This window comes from Vespa crabro, chromosome 8 (genome assembly GCF_910589235.1).
Source record: "Vespa crabro chromosome 8, iyVesCrab1.2, whole genome shotgun sequence".
NCBI classification, from domain to species: Eukaryota; Metazoa; Arthropoda; class Insecta; order Hymenoptera; family Vespidae; genus Vespa; species Vespa crabro.
The window spans coordinates 9,245,439-9,258,498 of record NC_060962.1 but is presented as its reverse complement, the minus strand read 5'-3'; the positions used below and the strand labels follow the sequence as shown (position 1 = coordinate 9,258,498).

Genomic DNA, 13,060 nt, shown 5'->3' with positions numbered 1-13,060 from the left:
TAATACTCGAAATAATTACTCGTTTAAAAAGATGTAGATTTTTTATTAAATATTGAATTTATTTACAAATTGTGTTCTCATAGATAATCTGTGATGAGAAAGATCTATCGTACATGTGACATATCTTTGATGCATCCTTCTTGTACTTTCGACAATAGCAACAAGTTGAATGTTTTGGATGTTTAAAAGAAATAAAAATAAAATTACACTTGTTCTAAGATAAGAAGACTAGTAAGAAAATATCAAAATATAATGTTCAATTTTCTTTGAAAACGCCAAGTTTTAATTCCTTTTTGGGTGTTTTTTTTTTTTCTTTTTTTTTTTTGCAAAAATCATGGTTCTAATTCGGTGAGTGCATAATTACACTGTTGCATTAAGAATTTCAATTTGAAATCATCTTTTTGCATACTGCATAACGTAATACTTTACCTTAGTACGAAAAGATTCTTTATCTTTAATAAACAATTCAGCTGCATCTCTATTTAAAGGATCATCAAAATTTAAAAGATCCTAATATGCAAACGAGGAAAATATTATACATATATATATATACATATATATCTTGAAATTATTTGCGTAAACAAGGAACTTACTTACAGTAAAGAGTGAATTTAAACCCCATACAACATCTTTTAGTTTACGGGTTGGCGCCCATCCCATCCCATCTATACTATTTTGTCTTAATATTGATAGACACACATCACCATCCTCGCTTATGTTAGGATGCCATAATTTTGTTAAACACTTTACCTTTGGTGGCTGTAATCATATGGAATTGCATTCAATCAATTAGCAGTACATAAAATATAAATTACATTTACATTTGAAGAAAAATCTAAAATTCATATTTACAGCCATATTATAATCTTCTGATATATAAATGTCGAAGAAAAAGCGTCCACCAACCCAATATCCCTCATCGGGTATAATCGAAAGCGTAAATTCATATAACCTATGAGGATCATTAAACGTTACTTGACAGGTAACTGGAAGCGTTTGTTCCATTTCTTGTACCTAAATAATGTATAAAAACAAATATATAATACTTATTAATGATATAGAGAAATATAAGAAATATTTCATCATACCTCTTTTATCAGCAGCTTATCGCGAACAGATGCCCTTTTATTATAATCTCTATTTTTAGAATTTGTAATCTCAGCATCTTTTTTCAATTTTCCTCTCAATGTAATCATGGTTTCTCCTGTGCGTTAAAATACATAAATTCATTTATTTGTACAATTTAATCTATAGAGATTAATTTCTTACTTGACGAAACTATTATAACGTTAAACATTTTTTAATATTACTCTACACCGATAAAAGGTAAATAAATATTTATATAATCATAAAACATTAATAATTATAAAATGCCATTTGTTTCTTACAAAAAAATTTATCCAAAACGTATTGATATCAAAAAACTTACTTCGTGATTATCTGCTTATTGTAATAATATCGTTACGATTATAAGGGAAAAGTTATTTATTATGAAAATATTCGTTTTATATAAAATTGGTGTAGAAGCTAAAATACTTTGAGGTTAGAATTATCGTGCAGTTATTGAATTCGTAAGAAACGTACTTTTAACGACTGTATCTTGTAAAGTTCTAATTCTGCCGTGAAACTTATATAGTGCTTTTTAGGAAACGTATATTCGCAGAAACCCCATTTCACCCATCATAATCTAGCCGAACAAAAACGGAAAATATTGCAGTAAATTCTAAGTTATGACTCCTCTACTGCAGATGGTGGTACTGTTTGAAAACAGAGATTGAACAATTTGGGAATATAATTGTAATTGTGGACAGAAAAGAAAATAAATTAAGCATTCATAATTTCTACTTTTAATTCAAATTCGATTAATGGAATTTTCGATTTCGTTAGAACTACAGTCGATCGCCATTTATGCTGCGTTAATAATGTTCATACTTGCAACTACATTAACACGATTACTCTAGGGAAGATATTTACGAAGGCTGACAAACTTATGAAATATATACATTACAAATAAAATTGTCAACTGTTAGATAGAACAAAGAAGTTGTCAATCAAAGACGTTCATATGTATAAATATCTGTAAATTAAAAAACTTTTATATATATATATTAATTCTCGATCAAATATTTTTTTTTTTTTATTTGAGACTCATTATATATGATCTTAACCTAACATAGTAAACAAATCTGTTAAAAACGTTAAGTGGTTTTGAGGTATATATTATTTCGTGAAAATAATCGATACGAAATTGATCGGTTCAATTCATATTTATACAATAACTATTAAATTATGGCAGAAATCGAATGGCCGTGGCAATATAGTTTTCCTCCATTTTTTACGTAAGTCTTTAAAAATTTTATCTTCAAATTATTTGTCCTTGTGTCTTATTCATATCCAAACAGTATTTAATAATTTGTAATATATAATCAAAAATTGACATTAGTACAATTAAATAATCGGAAGAATAAAATGTAAATTAAAAAAATGTCATCTATTCGAACAGTCTCCAACCACATGCAGATACAAAAGCTAAACAATTGGCAGCATGGAAGAGTTTAGTATTAGAATATTATCGGATCACAAAACAGGCAATTGTAGATATACGAGAAGTTCATTCAAGTCCTCTTTTTAATAACAGTGCAATCAACCGTATCCTTAATAAAATTATATCTGAAAAATTAAGATTGATATATTTTATGTATCACAGAACACCATTATTTTTCTTATCTATTTACAAATATTTACTACTTAATAATAGGAAAACTACCATCAGAAGTAGTACTTATAATATTAGAAGAATTAAGCAAAACAGGAAATGCTATGCCATTAGATAAGACAAAACAAAGATGGTTAGTTTATTGGCACACATTAGAAGAATGGGGTGATATAATATATAACTGGGTACAAGAAACTGGACATGTCGGATCTGTATGTACTTTCTACGAATTAACGCAAGGAGAAGACATAGTTGATCAAGGTATGAGCTGTAAGTGATATTTATGATAATATATTGATTATCCTCCTTCAATACTTTTTTTTTTTTTTTTTTAGAATTTTATAAACTTGATATGGAAGTATTGATAAGATCTCTTAGAACTCTTGAGTATGCTAAAAAGGCCGAATTGATCATGTTTGATGATAATCAGGGAGTTAAATTTTTTTGATCGCATATTTATTATCCAAAAAATAAACATATAAAAAGATTCAATGTTATCCAACTATTTTTCTAATAATGAGAAGTGCTTAATTATCATTTTTATAATATTGAAACTGCCTATTCTATATGTTATTAAGAAGAACAAGGATTATTTGAAGGGTAAGTTAATACGCATACGTACTTTCATTAGAGAAAAACATTTGTAATAATGCTTCAAGATAACTCCTACGTCACCCATAATTTCATTATAACATTCTGTATACGAACACAAGTAATTATTGTATTCTCTCTTGTTCTTGTTATTAACTTATAATTTTTATGAATAACAATTCTTAACAATTAAATATATTCCATATGCAAATTGTATATGTACAATGTGATTTAGATTATTGCTTGATAGTATATCATAATAATTTAAGATATTATATTTATAAAAATAACGGCATATATACTCTTAAATTATTATATGTATGGCTTTTGTACATATGTATATAATAAATCTATGTGAATATGGTGAAAAGAGTTTAAAGCTAAATTGGCCGTGTTGTAAATTTGTATTTGCATTTGTATGTACATATATTAAAAGTGATATTCACAAAATTCTGCTATACAAACATCTTAGTTTGTAAGCGCATTATATTAAATAAGATAAAAATGTATAAATCTCTAAAGAGACACAGTTGAACTGTGCAATATAATATAATATCATATAAATGCTATTTTAAATAGCATGCAGGAAACAAAAAAAAAAAAAAGAAATAAAAAAAAGAAAAGATTATGCTTCTGCTTTTCGCAATTGAGCAAGTTCAATAGAATCTTCTGTTTGATTCAATGCAGGTACATCAAGTTCTCCTTTGCTCATATGTTCGATTATACAAGCTCCGAGTGCATCACACATTACGTTAATCGTAGTTCGGAATCGATCTCTAAAGAAATCAAACCCATCAAGTATATAATATTATGGTTTAGAGAAAAAATGACACAAATAGATAATGTAATTTTAGATTTAAACGTAAACTTACAACAGCCAATCTACGGCAATAATAAGGGTGACATCCTTTGCTGGTAAACCTATGGTGTCTAATACCATAACCATTGTAACAAGACCAGCTTGTGGTATACCAGCTGCACCTATACTTGCAGCCGTTGCAGTCACACTTAAAAAAAATATGAAAGTGATTAATTTTACCAGATACTTGACAGTCATTTCATAAGTATATATTTTTTAAAGATATGATAAAAATAAAATACCTAACACCAATGATATTGCTAAGAGTCAATGATACGCCTCTAACTTGAGCAATAAATATAGCTGCAACTGCTTCATACAATGCAGTTCCATCCATATTGATAGTTGCACCAATTGGTACAACAAACCTTGTTATCCTAGGATCTGCTCCCATATTATCCAAGCACTGTAGAGTAACTGGCAGTGTGGCAGTACTGAGTGAGTAAATATATTTATATATAATAACTTTTTACAACAACTGCAATAGAAATTTATAATATTCACCTTGAAGCTGTTCCAAATGCTGTTACTAATACTTGTCCCATTTTTCCAATAACTCTGAAAGGTAATTCTTTGGTACAGATAAAGTATATAACAGATAGAGTCCCAAAACCATGGAGAAATAGTCCCAATAAAACTGTCATAAAATATAATCCTAATTGACCAATGACGGCACTTATATCCTTAATTTCTAAAAGCTTTGAAGTAACCAAAAAGAAAACACCAATCGGTGAAATCCTTAAAAAAAAAAAAAAAATAATTATATTAACATACATTCTCTTAAAATGATTCTTAAATCATTCACAAAAGAATTTAATTTTCCCATACCAAATGACCCAGTTGGTAATAATCATTGTTGCTTCTGACAATGCTGTAAAGAAATCCAACAAAGCTTTTCCAGATTCTCTCATTTTACCGAGTGTAATCCCGAAAACAATACCAAAAACTACTAATCCAAGAGTATTGGTTCCATCGGTATATACGTGTGAAATATCCCAATTTTCTATAGCAATATCTAGAAAAGCAATTAATTAATATCATTACTAGTAACACTATATATTTATTAATAATTTTCTTAATCTGTACTTGGAGCAAATAAAAAAAAAAAAGATAATAATAATCGTTGAAAATATTATAGATCATTCTTACCATCCGTCGCATTTTTAGGCTTCGTTAATATCGTACGATACTGAAATAAAAAAAATAAGATATTTGATGAGAATAATTATATTTATATTATTTTCTTTTATTCTATAATATCAATTTATTATTTGGAAAAAATATTCAATCATAATATTTATCATTAACTTACTTGCATAATACAAGCTTGAACAAGATTCGGCGGAAATACATTCCTAAAAAAAAAAAAAAAAAAAATGAAACAAATTACATCGCTTATGATATTCAGAAATATTGTGTACCAGTGATACTTTTATAATAAATTAATTAAAAAATATGTAATGATATATTATAATCGTCTCTTCTCCTCTATTGGAGTTATTAAACACATAATCAAAGTACCTGACTAAATCTAATAGCGTATCAGTGGTAGTAACATTTCTGATAGGCGTTAAATCATTTTGATCGTCGAAAGAATGTCCACTGATTTCTCCGGGCCTTATCACGGAGACAAGAATTATGCCAAGAATTACAGCACTAATCGTTGTAGTTCCATAATAATAAATCGATCTCATACCGATTTTCCCTGTAAAATTTCAATGAACTTATTATTCCTTATCGTCTTTCTATTATGTTAACTTGAGATATCAAATAAAGAGAGAGAGAGAGAGAGAGAGAGAGAGAAAGAGAAAAGAATCGAATCTTATTTATTATATTATTCAAACGAATTACTCACCTGAAAGAGAAAGATCCAAACTACCGATTGAACTGACAATGCTAGCCACTATCAAAGGTAAAATTAGTCCTTTAAGCATCCTAAGAAAAAGATCACCAGGAAATTGAATATACATTATTTCTCGAGATGTCCATCCCTCCGGTTTGTCGATATTCCTTAAGATGAAGCCAACTAGAGTGCCGGCACACACGCCGATTATCGTCAGCAAAGTCAATAAATTTTCCGACATGCACTTCTTCCATCTTTTTGGACGCGCCATATCGTCTTATTATCTTTAAAAGCGAAATCGCTGAAATTTTAAGACAATAGTCTTCGCCTGTCGAACCTGTGAAATTGAATAGCGATCGAACTTTACGATTAAATCGTAATTAATAATTTTTCTAAGGCGCAAAGTTATTTAAATTTATTCAAATGTTCCGTCAATGTTCGCGTTATTTGAATAAAGATGCATCAAAATTTAAGGAAGCCTGAGATCGAATAAAAAAATTCTTTATTATTCATACATATATCTATAATATGTGCGTTAACTAAAAAAAAATGAGACGATAAAGTCAATATTATCTTAAATCGTCTTGAATTCAAAATTAATACGACGATGACACACAGACGCGCGTGCTTTAGTTGATTTACCGTGTACGATGATTAAGCGATAATTTTACTTTATGAAAAAGATGAAAAAAAGGGCGCCTGTGATAAATGAAACATTGGAATAATTTCATATAATCGCACGTCGTGAATGATCAATTTATACGTAAGACTCTGAATAAATTTTTCTCGTCCTAAGATAATGAAATACTCATATGTTACACGTTAAACTGGTTAAATCCAATTCTTTGTCTTGATATAAAGATACAGAAAGAAAAAAAAAAACTATTACGCAAAGGATGTTTTATTTTGGAGATTCGACGAACAGAACATTTTATTCACACACGCTATGTCTGATTTTTATGGATCTATTCGTTTTATTTATCTTACTGTGTATTATCCTTGAATATTATATTTTACCATTTTATGTTCATTTTTATTCGCGTTTTATCGAAAAACAAATGTAATAAACCGCTCTTTTTTTATCGTAAATTTTAATAAAGAAGATACTCATATCTCTTATGAAAGAAGAATATTCGCGAGAAGAGTCTTCTACTTTTTTTCTTCTTCTTCTTCTTCTTCTTCTTCTTTTTCTCCAATGTAAATTTTAATTAACTTTGACTCGAAGGAACACCATGAAAGCTGTTACTCTCGATGAAGTAGTGTCGGATAATGGCATCTTTCCCCCTCCCCCCTCATTTAATTCACCAATATAATAGCAGGCGTGTATACAAAATGTATTTATCAGTTTTCCAATGTACCTACACGTATATATATATATATGTATACGTATATATATATATATATATATATATATATATCCAGGGAAAAACTAGTACGAACCGGTTAAAACCACACCATAGATCGGTAAACGAATTTACATGTTGCAATCCATCGAAAATATAAGTTCAGGAGAAAATGGTGAGATTTTTAATATAATTCGAGGTATAATTTTGTGAGTATCCCTACGAGCATACTCGTGGGAGAAATGAAAAAAAAAAAAATGAAATAGAGCTCAAGTTCTTCCACCCCATGAGGAAGAAAAGCCCAACTCCAAAAATGTTTGCTCGTATGCCGTGACGACCGCATTCCTTGCATAATTGCAATGTACGATCGTTCTCAACGTTCTCCCTATTAACGAAAACCACTTTTATCATGCGACGAAAAGTTTGTGAGTCATTATTTACAAAACATCTATTTCTTTAATTTACGAATCTCTTAAGTCAATCTATAGAACAATTACGAATTGATCTTACGAAGCAAAGAAGATGAAAATAAATTGTGTAAGACTTGCAAGATCATGTGGTAGTTGGAAAGTGATAAATATTAACTCGTTTACGATCTCCTTTTCCGTTTTTTTTTTTTTTTTTTCTTTTTTTACACAAACTTACACGTGCACGAAAGAAAGTCAATTTGATTTAACGAAAAAAACAATATGTGCTTATCATTTCCAGACAAAACGATCTAAAGAATGGGATACCTCGACGATTAACAATCATTATAATAATAAATTAAAAAAAAAAAAAGCACGGAAGGAAGTTATTTACCCATTAAATATATTTACAAATTAGACGGCCAAAGGACAATTCTTTGTAAGATAACACGAATGGTGAAACATTTCAGATCTAACCTCATTTCGTTTACTAAATATTTAAATTGAATACCAATGATAACGTATTAATTCACTAGGATATTGCCATTTCGAGATATATTACGAACATAATAAAGGACAGAAGGTATATTTACAAACGATAAACTCGATCCAAGTTTCTCGTCCACTTTCCTCGTGTTTGGCTCGACACTCGAGTCCAACGATCTTGTTTGTACGCACGATGCGTCGATCCAAATAAGGTGATCGCTAACTATGCCCGTCTTACCTTCGAAAAAAATTCGGGTCATCTTTCTCGAGGTCAAATATCTCGAGTCCTAAGATTTTTTCTTTCTTTTTTCGAATTTCCCGCCAAAAATGTTTCGCTTAAATCTCGCTTTAAAGCTAACCAACTGTGGACAAGGATTGATCGATCAATTTTGTAACATTATCTATTTTATTTCCCATACGTTTGAGCATCGAATTGAAGGTAAAAGAGAAGAAGGTCCTTAAATTTTCCTTTCACAAGCGCGTTCAACGCCCACGCGATTCGCGCCAAGGACTTTTCTTTTTGTACGATTTTTTTTAGACCTGTATCTCATTCAAGAACTACGACTCCTCTTATCGACGTTGATTTATCAAGCTTCTTTGTTCGTCATTCGTGATTTTTATTTTCACGCACACTTTATCATAAAAAAGAATCCGATAAGAAGAAACTCATTTACATTGGGTCCCTTATTCGCAATTTTGCAGGAAACGATGGAACACACTTTTTTCATTCGAAGATTCAATAAGAGCACAAAAGTCCATGATAGTCCAAAGAAAGTTGGATTATTTCGCGCGAATTTTATGCGACTCGTATGTGACACATGTGGTCCAGCCGTCTGTGGACCACGTTGATTACGAACAACTCGTAATATTTCTTCATATATACATTTTATCGCCGACCCCTTTCCCCTTCCCTTCCGTGCCCCGAGGAATCGTTCGTTCGTAAATCATTCGATTTTTTTTTCACTTTTTTACGGATAACATTATCGTTCGTACGATTGATCGATCACCCCTCCCTCCCCCCATCCCCTATTATTATAACTTACTTTTATAATATATATAAAAAAAAAAAAAAAAAGAAAAAAGGAAACGATTACCGTAGTCGATCGATTCGAAATACGTCTTTGGTGTTCACGGCGTTGATGGAAAGAAAGAAAGAAAGAAAGAAAAAAAAAAAATGAAAATAAAAATAAAAATAAAAAGGGAAAAAATAAAAATAGAAATAGAAAAGGGAGGAAGGAAGCATCGGCGCTCGTGTACGCGACAATAAAAGATCTAAGGTAGGGGATCTTGAACCAACGAGAATAGGTAACCACGGCGACGGTAGCGACGTGTTAGGAGAAAGGGAAGAGAGCGGGAATAAAGATATATATCATCGGGAGAATTTACTTACTCTCGTCGAGAGACCGTTCGTTCGATATTATATAGACCCCGTATCGATGCAATGGACTTATTCTTCACTATCTTCTTAACATCTATATGTCTATCCAAAATGGCAGTGGTGCCGCGCGACTTTTTGAAAATTCAAATTTTCAATTGGAAAAATAACGAAAAGGTTCTATTTCGCGGGAAAAGCACTATTTCGAAATAATTCTTTAGGAGATATGTGCTATCGTTAAAATATCGTTGTCGTATAATGCGTTACGAAGGAGATACTCAGAGACGCGCACAACTATTCGCGAGGATCGACGGCGAACGACAAATTCGAAAAACGTGAGGTCGCTCTCGGCTCTGCCTTCGGAGCCCGCCGATGATCACCGATTGTCTCTCTTTTCCTCCCGCTCCTTCTGTCTCTCTTACAGACACCATAAATGCATCACACACGCACACAAAGTTCGTCCTTCGAGAAGAGGGAGAAAGAGAGAGAGAGAGAGAGTGAAAGAGAAAGAGGGAGGAGAACCGAGCTCAATGGCTGATCGTAACGCCAGCTCCCAACCCTACGAAAGCCGATAAATACCAAAGTGTCTAAGTTAAAAGGCTAAGTTGAGAACCATCTGTTCGAAGCCCTTCTGTTTCTCCCACTGCCCCTCCTGCCCCCTCTCCGAGCAATCTCACTCTCCGCTATTTCTCACAATCGTCATCGTTCACTCTCCTCGAGAGAGATGACTCTCTCTGTCCCTCTCTTTCTTTCTCTCTTGCAACTTTTATCTACTTTCTCTTCTCCCACCCTCTTTCTTTACGTATGGCCACACGCACACATCCCTTGTCTTTCATCGTCAACAATTATCGTCACCGGATCAAGAACCTTTTATCTTTGCTTACCATTAAATTCGATCCTTTGGGCGTTTTATCGAATATTTCGTTGTTAATTTCTAACGTTAATAAATCAGTAGGGAGCAATGTTTCTCAAACATTCGTTTACCATAGCACACGTTGCTAATATTGTCGTTATATTTTTGAATTATTATATTATAGGAATCTTTATAATAATCGAATAGATGCTATCGTGAGGATGAAGTTGTATTTATATATATATGTATATATATATATATATATATATACTCATATGTGACAAATCTAACGACGCTTTCGCACGTTATATGCGTCAGTACATAATTAAAATTAATTTATGTATAATTTATGGAAATTGCTGTGAGAAATATTTAGATAATAAAACGCTTGGTAGATAAGCGCGTATAATAAGCGATGTTAATTAGATCGAGGTCAAGCACATTGTAGTTTCAATTAAGTCTTTAAACACGTATTTATTAAATTTGCTTCGACCTTTTTATTATTATAACGTTCCTAACTCTTAGGCGTGAAGGAAAATCCCAATATTTTCATTGTATTTTAGTTTTAGTGTCTGTAAGTTTAATTACTTGTACGAATTGTAGTGTTATCGAATCGATATTAATATAGGTAAAAAAGAAAATATATATATATATATGTAAGATATAGACATATAGATGCAAGAGAGATGTCAATTAGAAAGAAACGTTTATTTTTTATTATGGGTACATGTCTTTTTGTTTAGCGAACTCAATTATTACTCATACGTATACAAATATTTAAATATTAAGTTACAAAAAAATACTAACTGTCAATGGAAACATTACCCTTACAATAAGTTTGAGAAAACGAAGACGCATTTATTTATTTTTTTTTTTTTTTTATTTTTGTTTTTTTTTAATAAGTCTGAATACTAAAATAACGTGAGTAATATGATGAAGTTTTATAAAAATTACTCTATCATATTATTCAAACACATCGTGAAAAGTACGACAAATTTACCATATACTAAGGCACTTAACACAAAAAGTTTTCTAGAATACTTCTTATTTTATATGTTTCCGGCTTGCTCAGCTCATCATTTTGGATTCAATGAGATATTGAATTTTCTATTATCTTTCCAGGAAACGTCATTAACAGGATGGAATATTAAAAGCTAAAGTAGTTTATAGACATATATACAGGATAGTTCGATGACATATTGAAGTAAATTATGAGAAGAGCACAGCTAATGTCACGTCTTAAATTTAAAACGATTACATTTTTTTTCTTTTTTTTTTTTTTTTTTATAATAACATATACTTCACTTTTATGATGTTTGGAAATATAATATTATTTTCAATTGCTAAAATGAATTATCTAGCGCTGAACCCTTCCATTGCTTCTATGGTTTAAAAAAATATTTTCACAATGAAATGTAACGCACTCTTACGAATTATTTTCTGGTGGAGGAGATGTGATCTTTCTCTTGAATAAGAGAATATGTGGTTCTGGAAGAATATAATAAAAATACATTGGTTTTAAGAATTGATTAACATACATATATATAATGATGTATCATAATTGAAAAGATTTTCTTTACCTGGATAATGGATCATGTAATGTACCCATCCTTGACTTTGTTGAACTCCAATAGCTCTCCACTCTTGCTCGGACATTAGATGAGTTTTTGGCACTAATTTCTGCATATCTTTTGGTAGAACCACGTGCCTAAATAACATAATCATAATCTATAACATTTCCTTACATAAACTTTTCTACATAAATATATTCAGAGCAAATATGTCTGGCCAAGCATGTGAGTCTCAAAGATTTCAAATCTACAGAAAATGAACTTTTGCTTTAAATGTTAAATAAATAAAAGTAGATTAAACGTATTTATGATTAATTCGAATGATTCATCGATCATATCAAAGATATTAATATCGAGGGTATTAACAAAGCAAACAAAAGCATACCTTGGGCTAGCCATTTAAATACGACGTTGTACTTTTACAACGTAGGAACAAAAAAAGAAAAAAAGAAAACAAAAAAGTCACAAAAAATTTCTTGCGAATTTGGATAACGTAATCTTTTCGTTTGTATAATGAGACAAAAAGTACGGATGAAAAATAAAAGTAAATACAATAAAAGCAAACCGTCATTGGGCTTACCTATATTCATAAAGATCGTCGTAATATTTGTCGGAATAATAGATGAGATTCGGCATTCCGTAATATTTAATAGTGATATTACAAAGGAAAAAAAAAGGAGGCCAAACAAACGGCAATATGCTGCTATGCTACGTTGCAGTAACCGCTCGAGAATTTTCCAAAACCTTCTGACGATGTAGGGTGCACGATTTGAAAGTTTAACGGATGTAGAATTAAAAGAAGTGGGGGAAAATCCAACTACTCTCTAGTCATTGATCCTTTAAATTATGTTCTTTTTACAAAATCAATTCTATGGAGTTTAATTAAAAATTCATGCGAAATCTTTGCCTTTTATACATTATTATTATTTATTTTTATATCCATTTTTAGTTTAAATTATATAATCTACACACGTACGGAATATCTACACGGAAGTTCAGATAAGGTTGGTTGAAAG

At 30.7% G+C, this 13,060-nt stretch overlaps 4 protein-coding genes across 13 annotated transcripts; 1 reads left to right on the top strand and 3 right to left on the bottom strand.

Annotated features, from left to right (window-relative positions):
- Positions 1–15: 15 nt before the first annotated feature.
- On the bottom strand, positions 16–1,726 carry LOC124425977 (NEDD8-conjugating enzyme UBE2F-like). 4 transcript variants are annotated; one of them, XM_046967142.1, is made up of 5 exons: positions 1,585–1,726; positions 1,089–1,204; positions 853–1,014; positions 598–759; positions 16–510 (listed from the first exon to the last, which is right to left on the bottom strand). In XM_046967142.1, the coding sequence occupies exons 2-5, from the start codon at positions 1,194–1,196 to the stop codon at positions 394–396; spliced, it is 549 nt and encodes a 182-aa protein (XP_046823098.1). In that variant the 5' UTR covers positions 1,197–1,204; positions 1,585–1,726; the 3' UTR covers positions 16–393. The 4 variants fall into 4 exon arrangements, with proteins under 4 accessions (XP_046823098.1, XP_046823101.1, XP_046823099.1 ...); XM_046967145.1 differs by having other exon boundaries at positions 16–478; XM_046967143.1 differs by lacking the exon at positions 1,585–1,726 and adding an exon at positions 1,430–1,578.
- A 471-nt stretch (positions 1,727–2,197) lies between these two features.
- LOC124425978 (vacuolar protein-sorting-associated protein 25) lies at positions 2,198–3,213 on the top strand. Its single transcript, XM_046967146.1, has 4 exons — positions 2,198–2,339; positions 2,504–2,649; positions 2,759–2,977; positions 3,052–3,213. The coding sequence occupies exons 1-4, from the start codon at positions 2,290–2,292 to the stop codon at positions 3,162–3,164; spliced, it is 528 nt and encodes a 175-aa protein (XP_046823102.1). The 5' UTR covers positions 2,198–2,289; the 3' UTR covers positions 3,165–3,213.
- A 479-nt stretch (positions 3,214–3,692) lies between these two features.
- LOC124425974 (excitatory amino acid transporter 1) lies at positions 3,693–10,609 on the bottom strand. Of its 7 annotated transcripts, none has more exons than XM_046967132.1 (10): positions 9,636–10,605; positions 6,022–6,346; positions 5,688–5,871; positions 5,479–5,521; positions 5,316–5,355; positions 4,995–5,181; positions 4,671–4,904; positions 4,409–4,600; positions 4,180–4,314; positions 3,693–4,083 (listed from the first exon to the last, which is right to left on the bottom strand). In XM_046967132.1, exons 2-10 carry the CDS (start codon positions 6,278–6,280, stop codon positions 3,933–3,935), a joined length of 1,425 nt encoding a protein of 474 aa, XP_046823088.1. In that variant the 5' UTR covers positions 6,281–6,346; positions 9,636–10,605; the 3' UTR covers positions 3,693–3,932. The 7 variants fall into 7 exon arrangements, with proteins under 7 accessions (XP_046823088.1, XP_046823091.1, XP_046823090.1 ...); XM_046967135.1 differs by lacking the exon at positions 9,636–10,605 and adding an exon at positions 8,920–9,246; XM_046967134.1 differs by lacking the exon at positions 9,636–10,605 and adding an exon at positions 8,353–8,473.
- Positions 10,610–11,162: 553 nt separating this feature from the next.
- Positions 11,163–12,887, bottom strand: LOC124426233 (cyclin-dependent kinases regulatory subunit). The gene is made up of 3 exons (XM_046967674.1): positions 12,625–12,887; positions 12,054–12,181; positions 11,163–11,961 (listed from the first exon to the last, which is right to left on the bottom strand). Exons 1-3 carry the CDS (start codon positions 12,678–12,680, stop codon positions 11,900–11,902), a joined length of 246 nt encoding a protein of 81 aa, XP_046823630.1. The 5' UTR covers positions 12,681–12,887; the 3' UTR covers positions 11,163–11,899.
- Between the last annotated feature and the right edge of the window lie 173 nt (positions 12,888–13,060).